The sequence below is a fragment of the Dipteris shenzhenensis genome, chromosome 7 (assembly GCF_047967505.1).
Source record: "Dipteris shenzhenensis isolate YYH24624 ecotype China chromosome 7, Dip_SZ_1.0, whole genome shotgun sequence".
Taxonomy (NCBI): Eukaryota; Viridiplantae; Streptophyta; class Polypodiopsida; order Gleicheniales; family Dipteridaceae; genus Dipteris; species Dipteris shenzhenensis.
Window position 1 is genome coordinate 58,119,027 of NC_141602.1, and position 10,266 is coordinate 58,129,292.

At 39.9% G+C, this 10,266-nt stretch overlaps 1 protein-coding gene across 1 annotated transcript; it reads left to right on the forward strand.

Annotated features, from left to right (window-relative positions):
• Nucleotides 1-4,265: 4,265 nt before the first annotated feature.
• LOC147900569 (short-chain dehydrogenase/reductase 2-like) lies at nucleotides 4,266-6,212 on the forward strand. The gene is made up of 4 exons (XM_087376973.1): nucleotides 4,266-4,438; nucleotides 4,831-5,092; nucleotides 5,231-5,404; nucleotides 5,612-6,212. Exons 1-4 carry the CDS (start codon nucleotides 4,422-4,424, stop codon nucleotides 6,008-6,010), a joined length of 852 nt encoding a protein of 283 aa, XP_087233099.1. The 5' UTR covers nucleotides 4,266-4,421; the 3' UTR covers nucleotides 6,011-6,212.
• The last annotated feature ends 4,054 nt before the right edge of the window (nucleotides 6,213-10,266 follow it).

The following is a 10,266-nucleotide window of genomic DNA, read 5'->3' on the forward strand; positions in this document are numbered from 1 at the left end:
GGCATTACATCAGGAAAGTCAGCCAAACAAACAATGATATCTCCCTCTTTTATGGTCAGATTGAGCTCAAATTTTGGGAGCAGCTAGCCCTAAGTGTTGTCCAACTGTGGCTAATAGGTCAAGTTGAAATTGTGATTGTAGATATAGAATTTTGAGGAAGTTTGGCGACCAAAGAACAAGGCAACACAGTAGTTTAGAGTACAATTCTGTAGATCCCAACGGTGGAAAGGTGCGCCCTAGTTTGAGAAAGCTATAGCCAGAAGTATTTTGAAAGTTAACAGTTGGATGTGGAGAAATCGATGTTGCAAGATTCTGGCAAAATTAGGGAAAATGGGATAGACTTGAAAGAGGTGGAAGAAGGTTGAAGAAGACGATGCGGAGGTGGCACTAGGACGTGGGTGGATGCTCAAGGAGGGTGGAAAGGGTCTGATACCACATGTTGGAGTAGCATGGAGACAAGATGGAGAGACCAAGATGATGGAAAAGGAGTATCTATTCATAAGAGATATGCCCAATATATAGGCACCAGTTACATCCAAGAGTGACATCATATGTGAGCTCAAGAGAGCATCTCTAGATCCAAAATTATCTCTCAATCACACACCACACTGCTAGATTCACTCATTTCACACCTACTAACTGACACATCATCAGTCACACTTAACTCAGGCACACCTACACACACCATGTGTCCACACACTCACAACCATAGACCTTATGACCCTAGATATGATCCCATTACATCAATTTGTCCTTTAGAGACTCCTCTTTCTCACACAAAAATAAAGAACAAAGGTCATCCTCACTCTCTTTTTCTCAAGTGAAATTCTCTCATAAGGAATAGCAATGGAATGAACACTCACACAATACTTGGTAAACACTCACAACAGAAATGAAGGAAACAAATCTCTCTCTCAATCACTAGATTTGTCCCGAAATCTCAAAAGAGATGAATGGAAATCCTATGGACGGAAATTCTCTTTCATCAACGGAATGAAAGGATGCTCACTCAATCGATCTCGATCTATCAATCTCTCAATCGATCTCTCTGGCTCTCACAACAAGGATGGCACCTCAACGAAAGGCAGAACCAAGCTATGATACCATGGCAAAATATGAAGAGGGAAGAGAAGACTGGAGATTAGGAGAGAGGGCACAACTAGAGAGCACACCACAAATGACTAACTGTACACTAGATTAAGTTGAAAATGTAGAATATATATAAACCTTTTTAGGGTTAGGGCTAGGGTTAGGGCATCTAACCCTTTTCTTCATAGCACTCTATGTGTTAGTGCTATGCACAATATCAAACACATGATGTTGAGATGGTCTCTCAATGAGCGGGGTCGTTCGAATTACTCTGCATCGCTCGACTGGTCAGAAAGTGGATGCCTATTCGAATTCTTGAGGTTGGGGTTGGGACTGGGTTTCCACGGTCAATTCTTCTTTGGTAATGGGATGAAGGAGGGGTAGATAGATGGAGGGACTTATTGAGGGGGTGGGAATGGAAGAGATGGGGGAAGATGTAGCACTGCAGAGAGTGTTGGAGGGAGTGGAGAGGCTAATGGGGTAGTGAGACTGGTTGTTTTCCCTTGGGAGGGTCTGGACTCCATTGGCCCAAACGAGTAATAAATCTGGAAGAGGTCACTCAAGGAGTCATCAAAACTTTTAGAACTAGAATTCATGTGGATGGGGGTAGCGAATAGGGCTGGGAATCAGTTTTTGAGGCTGTGGAAAGTTCTAGAGAAATTTTGGTAGAGTCTGATTACCATTGCTAATGCAAAAATATTTTCCCTAGGGGATCCATTTTTATTAAAAATTAATTCAGTGCATGATGCTAAATTAGAGGGGTGCTAGATTACTATCTTGCCATGTGTTAAATTAGGATATCTACATGGTGTTGGGTTATCAGCGCAATGCATGCTGATTTGTTATGCACTGAATTAGCATCCTTGCATGGCGCTTGGTTATTAATACAATGGACACTAGGTTGTTAGCCCCACATGTGATGAATTCTAACCCAATGTGCAATGGGTTAGCCTTAATTCCACGTTGTTTTCCAGCTGGCCTTTTTTTTAATTTTTAAAAGTTTTTTGGACATTTCTTGACATTTTGTGACCTAGTGGAAGGCTCTAACTTAGCCTATTTTGACAATTTGAAGTGCTATGGATAGGGTCGCCTTGAAGAGTGGTGGACTCTAAAAACATGGATTGTGTGTGGGGGGAAGGAATTTTGACTCTTTCCCTTAGTCTTGGACTTTGTGGGTGGGGTGTTGTGCATAGACTGAGTGCAAACTATCATGACCGTACTCACCTGATGCATGTGGAATTGACCAATACCTCTTAATCTAGACACTCACCTAAGGCTACAACATATGGATGCATGTTCTTGGAAATTTCTTTTAAGAAAATAATAAGGCGGCATACTACATTGCCAACCAAGATGATAAGAGATTCGTAGGTCCAGGCGCTGCCTTGGGTGAGAATTGTGTGGTTGATCCCTCAAGTGTGTCGATGGTAACTTTGGTCTCTACATTTATTTTGGGGGCAACAATGCTACGTCCAGTTGTGGCATATCTTCGACCCCAACAGGTTCTTGTGATGCTACCCTTTTATAGGGATAGGTTCTTGTGGAGCTAGTAAGTTAGAAGGATGTGAGAGCTGTTCTTTGCTTGGAATCCATTGTTGAAGGTTGACAAAATTAAAGCACTAAAGCTCCACTGAAGGGGTGTCGATGTCGAGGCATGGGCTCGGCATGGGCTACCCTTGCAGTAGGTTCTTGTGTCACTACCCCTTTTTTCGAGGCAAGTGCTTGTGAGACTACTGCATGTGTCTTTGGTACTTGGAAGTAGTGGTTGGTTGTTGTTGCTTGGGATGCCATACTAGTTGTTGTAATTGGATTGGTGGCTCAGAGTCCACCATTACAAAAGTGATATTTGCGATGGGAGTACAAGCATGGGGCTTTGGTAACCATATGCATCAATTGCCCTCGTAATACCCTTGAACTTGTAGTAATGTCTTGAGAATCCAGCAAGATTTGCATTGGTCGCCGGGTGGGCTCTTATCCTTTCTTTAGGTGTTAGTAAGATGTTGTTGGGTTTTGCATTGGCGCCAGGGTCAAGCATGATGGTATCCCTTCTTTGGGTGTTGGTAAGATGTTGCCTTAAGGCAAGGCTAGCGGAGCTTATTTCTATTTCTCTCGAGGGGTGCACTAATAAGAAATCCTAGGTATCACATGCGTTCAAGGGGTATTTAGAAAACTCCTCAACTAAATTTTTTTCCCAAATAAAAACACCCCTATTTACTTATGAACTAATGGATTTTTTTTCAAAGTTGAATTAAAAAACCCCTCCTGTAATTATAATCCTATTTAATTTTCCCCAAAAGTGGGATTAAAATACTCCTCCTTTTGAATGCACGTGGTACACTAAAAGTTTTGGAGGTGAACTCCCTGAGCTATTTCTTTTTCATCTATTTGCCGAAATGATAGCAATTTCCTTACCATGCATGCTAGAAGTCACCTCGCCAGCACTTGTAATGGCCTTGCTTCCGACAATCTTCAAAAAGTCTATAATCAACACCACTAGCAAACAGTGAACATGGGCATGCATGAACGAAAGAGCAAATCGAATAGAGTGATAGAAGAAGCTAGAAATAATGAATCAAACGATCGAAACCTTTCTCAAAGGTCAAATCGAGACAAGATCCCGCCATTGTTGTCCTACCAAGGTCACAATAAACACCACTAAGAGGATAAGCAACCCAACACCCACATGCATATCCCTCCACGACACTAGCATCCTTATACAAGCATCCTAGTCCTCACTTAATGGGATTTCTATGGTCACATCTACCAATTCTTTGCATATCTTCAAAACAATTGCTAATTAATTGATATCCAGCATTCACATGTGGCAAGGGAACAAATGCACGTGATAATTTTACACAAGGAATCTTTGATCAAAACCTTGAATTAGTCCTAAAATACCATTGCTACCATCACTCGCGGTGTCACCTTGACCTTTCCCTCACCTTTCCTCTCGTTCCCTAATCCATGTTTCTACCGCCTTTATAATTCCATGCCACTTCGTCGAACGAGCAGTCCGCATATCTTCAAAACAATTGCTAATTAATTGATATCCAGCATTCACATGTGGCAAGGGAACAGATGCACGTGATAATTTTACACAAGGAATCTTTGATCAAAACCTTGAATTAGTCCTAAAATACCATTGCTACCATCACTCGCGGCGTCACCTTGCTATTTCCTCTCGTTCCCTAATCCCTGTTTCTACCGCCTTTATAATTCCATGCCACTTCGTCGAACGAGCAGTGCGCAACCTGCTTGATTTGTAACCACAATTTCCCTAGCATCAGTTGGCTTCTTCATTTGTACTAATCGTCATTCAATTTTTGATCGGCATGGCTGCATCTCCAAGGTAACGTTTCGCACTCTTATCTCTGTCAATCAAGCTGGAATTTTAAAATTCCCGTCGTGCATTTGAGCGAACTGAATCAAGCTAGAATTTTAAAATTCCCGTCGTGCATTTGAGCGAACTGATTTGGGTATACAGTCATTTATTCCGATTAGGAGCGAGAACTGCAGATTGTGGGCACAGAAGGAAGATAGATGTAGCTTGATTATGCTTGCACGCTTGTAGCCTAGAACGATGTTCTACAACGGCGGATTTCAACTACTGTTTGGCCGTTTTCTAGCTCAGCTGATCTGAGACCGGGCGAGAGAGTTAGAAGTATTGTCAAAGTTGTATGAAGAGGTTAGAAGCAGTGGAGAAAATTCTCAACAACGCTGTACTGCTGTTCCGAATTGCAGGTGGTGGACTAAAGACACAGTTGCCGTAGTAACAGGAAGCAACAAAGGAATCGGCTTTGCCACTGTGAAGCTGCTTGCCAAGGAGGGACTTACCGTGGTTTTGACAGCGCGCAATGAGCAGAGGGGCCTGAAAGCCTTCGAGAAGCTGAAAGAGGAAGCGCTGGAGACTATAGATTTTCATGTTTTAGACGTTGGGAGTTCTGATTCAGTCTCCGCACTGGCATCTTGGCTCAAGGAAAAGTATGGTGGTATTGATATCTTGGTATGGAACTTGTGCAAACGTTTTCATCTGTGGTTTTATTTATACATGAATTGAGATCGATGGACAGATCAAACAGTCGAGAATGCTGATGATTTCATTTCCCGTCGTCTGAATGGTCAAATTTATTGACATGTGCAGATCAACAACGCAGCCATTGCGGCTTCGGACGGCAGTTATGAAGCAGCCAAGAATACATTGGACACAAATTATAGAGGCGTGAAGCGAGTAACGGAGGGGTTACTGCCCATTCTGAAGGCCTCATCTGCCGGAGCGAGGATCGTAAACGTCAGTTCAACACTTGGGCAGCTGAAGGTAAAATCGGAACGTTGAAATGCTAGTGTGTTGCCACGGTTAAATACAAACAGAAATAGGTTTCGTCAAAAAGAGTGGCTGTGGATGTGACTTAGAAATTAAGATCAATTTTGAATTCGTTTTTTTGAGAGGATGAGAGTGGACTGAAAACCTCAGTTTTTATTAAAAATAGGTTAACAGTTGATTTGAGTTTGGGACATGGCGCAGAATTTGGGGCACCCAAAGTGGAAGCAGGAGTTGTTGGATGCAGAGACTTTGTCAGATGAGAAAGTGGAAGCATTCGTGCAGGAATATCTAGAAGATGTCAAGGAAGGCAAGAAAGAAATCAACAAGTGGCCATCACAGTATCCCCACTACAGTGTTGCCAAGATGGCCATGAATGCTTACACCCGAATAGTGGCCAGATCTTTGGAGCAAAATACGTCTGAGGACCAAAAGGTTTATATGAATTTTGTATGCCCTGGTTACACCAAAACAGATCTCAACAACAACGCAGGCATATTGAGAGTAGAGGAAGGTGCAGACACTATAGTTTGGACCGTCCTATTGCCCCCAGGGGGACCTTCTGGCCTCTTCTTCAACAAAAGACAAGCCATTTCCTTTTAGGGCATTATATATGTATGCTCTTTATAAAGAACTCTCAATGGAGACAATCAAGAGAATGCCATAATTGATTAAGTCCCCTTGTTCCTTTTGCACTTGTTACCAATGAAAACCACCATCATATGACACTCCTCACAAGCTATGATTTGCTCGGAATATCTACATAGTAAATGTGCTTTCCTAAGCTTGTACATTCCTTACTAAGTGTGGCCAAATTTTCTTACTAAGTGTAGAAAATTACTTGCTAAGAAAATATATACTTAGCTTGAAGGGGGTTTTGATTCTTCACATTCTTTGATTTTTGGATATAAAAATCCCTACATATTTGAAAATGAGATTTCAATAATAACTTGCTAAGGAAATATATAATCTTCTTGAAGTAGATTCACATTCTTTGATCTTTGGATGTAAAATCCCCTACATGTTTGAACATGCGATTAAATTTTTTTCTGAAGTATAAAAATTGTTCTTCAGACTTTTGAAGAAGCATGCATATGATTGTTTCTTTGTAGGTGCCTAGGTGGAGGTGGATGCATGGTGATGAAATAGACAAGAGGCATGGAAGACTCTTTAAATGTGCTCCAAAAATAGTAATAGCTATGCTTGCAATTTAACATTGTCATATGTTTACAAGAAATATTGCTCTCCATGAGTCTTTGTACAAAGGAGTCTGACACGCAGCCTTTTCAATAACTCAATTATGCCTTTACAAATGTGTTAAGTACAAATGGGCAACTAGCTTGTTTAAATGTCCGATTCATCGTCACTTGTTGCTTGGATGCCATCGTTATTCAATCTCGTCTCATCTAGAGTCTTTATTGATGCTTGAATGGTATTGTCATGGGCATTCTTCATTTGGGCTATCTCCTTCTACTTCCTCCTTAGCAAGCATCTTCAAAACTCTGTAATGTGCGAAATAATGGGTAGTGGTATTCTTATTTTTTCTTCTACATCATATCCCGTGTGCTTCCTTGTTTTTCTTTGTCCTTGATTTCCAGGATAGTATGACTGTCTCTGTGGAAAGCTCTGAAATTGCTTCATGGTTTGGAACCCATTCCTTTTTCATACATCCAATATACAATGTATTGTTATCCTGGTTCTCCTTCCTACCCCTTGGCTCATACCATAGTGATGCAAATGTTGCAACTTTTCCCTTGTCATCCATGCTCACGTCCACCACTTTTACAACCCAGAACTTAACATTCTCATGCTCATCGTCCAATGGTCGAACTGCAACAAAATAGTGGATGTCCATGTCTACTTCTGGCATGAACTCTCTCTTCCTTGGTCCACAATATGGACGTGGGAGTAGTGAATCAAACTCGTTTTTAAAGACATCAAATGATGGGCGCAAGTCAATACCAACATTTGGCCAAAATAAAGGCCGTTTTGCCTTAGCATCATTTGCTCGCATTTTCTCAAGGTCCTTTATCAATTGATAGGTCTTCTTAATTACAACAATAGTGTGTTCTTTCCAAGAGGGCTTCCAATCAGGAAATCTACGAAGCATTTCCTCTTTGTATGTAATAAAATATTTTAAGCCTTCTATTTCACCTTTAGATTTTTTACTGAATTCTTTTATAGGAGCCCATACTGGATGCATTTCTTTGCTCGGGATTGAAGTTAAGAGACAGTAAGGTCCTTCGGGTTCCCATGTTGTATCACGAGAATAGTGTTGGCACTACATCACTGGCTTTTCATCCTTTAAGAAAAAGCGAAAGTAGTGTGAAGCGCTATGACCAATCAAGGCATCACCACCTTTTTGTATAAAAGGTAGAATAAAGCTCTTCCAATCATACATCCTTTCAACCATGGAGCATACTGTACCTTCCTTGCGGCCACCAACTTGCCTCCCACATTTTCTTATCAAGTCATCCATCATCTCCATGTCCTTGTGTTTTAGCTCTCTTGAGACTGTGCTTAAAACCTGATCGATATCCTCATGTGTGTGTCCAACCAACAAAAACCCAACTTCAATCGCATTGAAGATTCAATGAGCGATTAGCATTGAGAAAAATGCAAAAAAGAGTACATTCTTATTCTCTTGTCCACAATTTTATGCCTGTATTCTCAAATTTGCTAGTAGGTGACCTTTTTCTGCATGTACATTGTGAATTGCCTTCATAACTGACATTACAACTTATTTGCTATCACGTAGATGCAAGGAATCAATCCATATGTCTGCAAAAAACTTAAATCCATGCACTAACACTCCACATCAATGTGTCTTCAAAAAGTATTTTCCTTGTAGCTTAGATGGAGTATTAATGAATCGAGGTAATGTTGTTGTGTTCTGATCCATACCATCTACAATAACACACATGTACTCATTTGGATGAGAAATAGCTTGCTCCTTCCAAAATGCATATTTTAGTCTAAAATGCCGAACTAGTCCATGATGAAATTCTCTTTTTTTTTTTGTATGATTCTCTTTGTTCTGGAGACGTTGCACTCTTAAGTGCTCACTTTAGATCATCACAATCACTGCACTTTGACATTTTTTGCCTTTTTGGTATTTTAACATGTACAAAGCTCTTCTTCCAAAGAGTATACAAATTGTGAAAAGTTGTCAGAGCATGCCCTCTTTGCCTCTGTGTTTCTCCAATAAACTTAAACACTTCTTTTTTTGTCAAACCTATCGGAAGATGTATTTCAGATAGATGGGGTTGAGGTAAAGTATTTTCATGAATGTAGTCTTTTAAAATTGCTATTGCCGAGACCTTTGAGGCTCTTGTTTTGGGCCTTCCTGTGTTTCCATGAATGTTAAACTTTACTCCATACTTTGCTTTGTTAGCCAAATCCTAGTATGTGCCATGCGATAATCCTGTAGTAATGTGATATGCATTATTGCAAATACTTTTTCCATTTATACGAGGCTTTATCTATTGTTTGAAATTTTACTTTTTCATGTCATTTACCAGAAAGAAAGAGAGCCTCGTGAGTAGGTATTCATTTCTTTTTCTCCCTCTTTTTTGCCACACCTATTCTCTATATCCCTTAATGTCAAGTAAGTTAATGGAATGCATACAACTTTGCTTGCAACATGTAGATCGCATTGCTTTTAGCATAACATCTTCATTCATTACTCTTATTCTCTTTGGTTGCTTTTCTACATCTTCCTGGACTCGCTTTCTTTTCATGCATATGTATGTTCATTTCTTCTGTATATTTGTACACTTCTCCCTATTAAATTTATTTATCACTTTATTTTCATGGGATGTTTCATCCTTCATCTTATTACAATCAAAGTCAAATACCGAATAGTTTCTTCTATACATCCTTTTTTAAAATTGTACACTTCTCCCCTTCAAATTTATTTATCATCGTGTTTTCATGATATGTTTCATCGTTTATCTTATCACTGGCAAAGTCAAATACCGAATAGTCCTTTGTTGATTTCATTCTTGTCTTTGAAGTAATCTTCGGACCATTTGAGTTAAGATCCATGTCGTCCATGTTTGATAAGCCAACACTTTTGAACTCTTTGCACTCCTTAACAATGTGTATGAATTCATCCACTCCAAATGAGACATCACTTCTGAAACCTTTTGCTTTATTGGTACCAATGAACTCATCCACTCCCGACAAGATATCACTTCTATAGTTAAGTGCATTGAAATCATCCAAGTTTGAGGAGATAACACAAATGATATCTTTATCTTTCTCGACATGCGTGAATTCATCGACTCCCGATAAGACATTGCTTCTGAAGTCTTTTGCCTTCATAGTACCATTGAACTCACCGATGATATCTTTATCTTTCTCGACGTGCGTGAAGTCATCGACTCCAGATAAGACATCGCTTCTGAAGTCTTTTGCCTTCACAGTACCAGTGAACTCATCCACTCCTGATAATATGTCAATTCTATAAAGGATTGCATTGAAATCATCTAATTTTGAAGAGACAACACTTTTGATGCCTTTGCCTTTCTCAATATGCAAGAATTCATCCACTCTAGAGCAAGCAATGCTTCTGAATTTTTTATGTTTCTCGGTATTAATGAACTCATCCACTCCTGATAAGATGTCACTTCTATACTTGATTCCATTGAAATCATCCACGTCTGAAGGGACAAATCTTGGCTTGCAGGCATATTCTTTAAGTCCTTTGAAATTGTAGTATACTCTATCTTTGTCATTGAAAACCACATGTTTCTTTTTAATCTTCAAAAATTGTATGCTCCATCTCAAATCTTTTCCTTCCTCATAATAGGGACCATCCAATGACATTGAGTTATCATCCATACCATCATTAGTAA

Coding starts and splice junctions, on each gene's coding strand:
- LOC147900569 (XM_087376973.1), top strand. Junction 5,093..5,230: donor ATGGTGGTATTGATATCTTG/GTATGGAACTTG, acceptor TGACATGTGCAG/ATCAACAACGCAGCCATTGC. Junction 5,405..5,611: donor CAACACTTGGGCAGCTGAAG/GTAAAATCGGAA, acceptor GACATGGCGCAG/AATTTGGGGCACCCAAAGTG.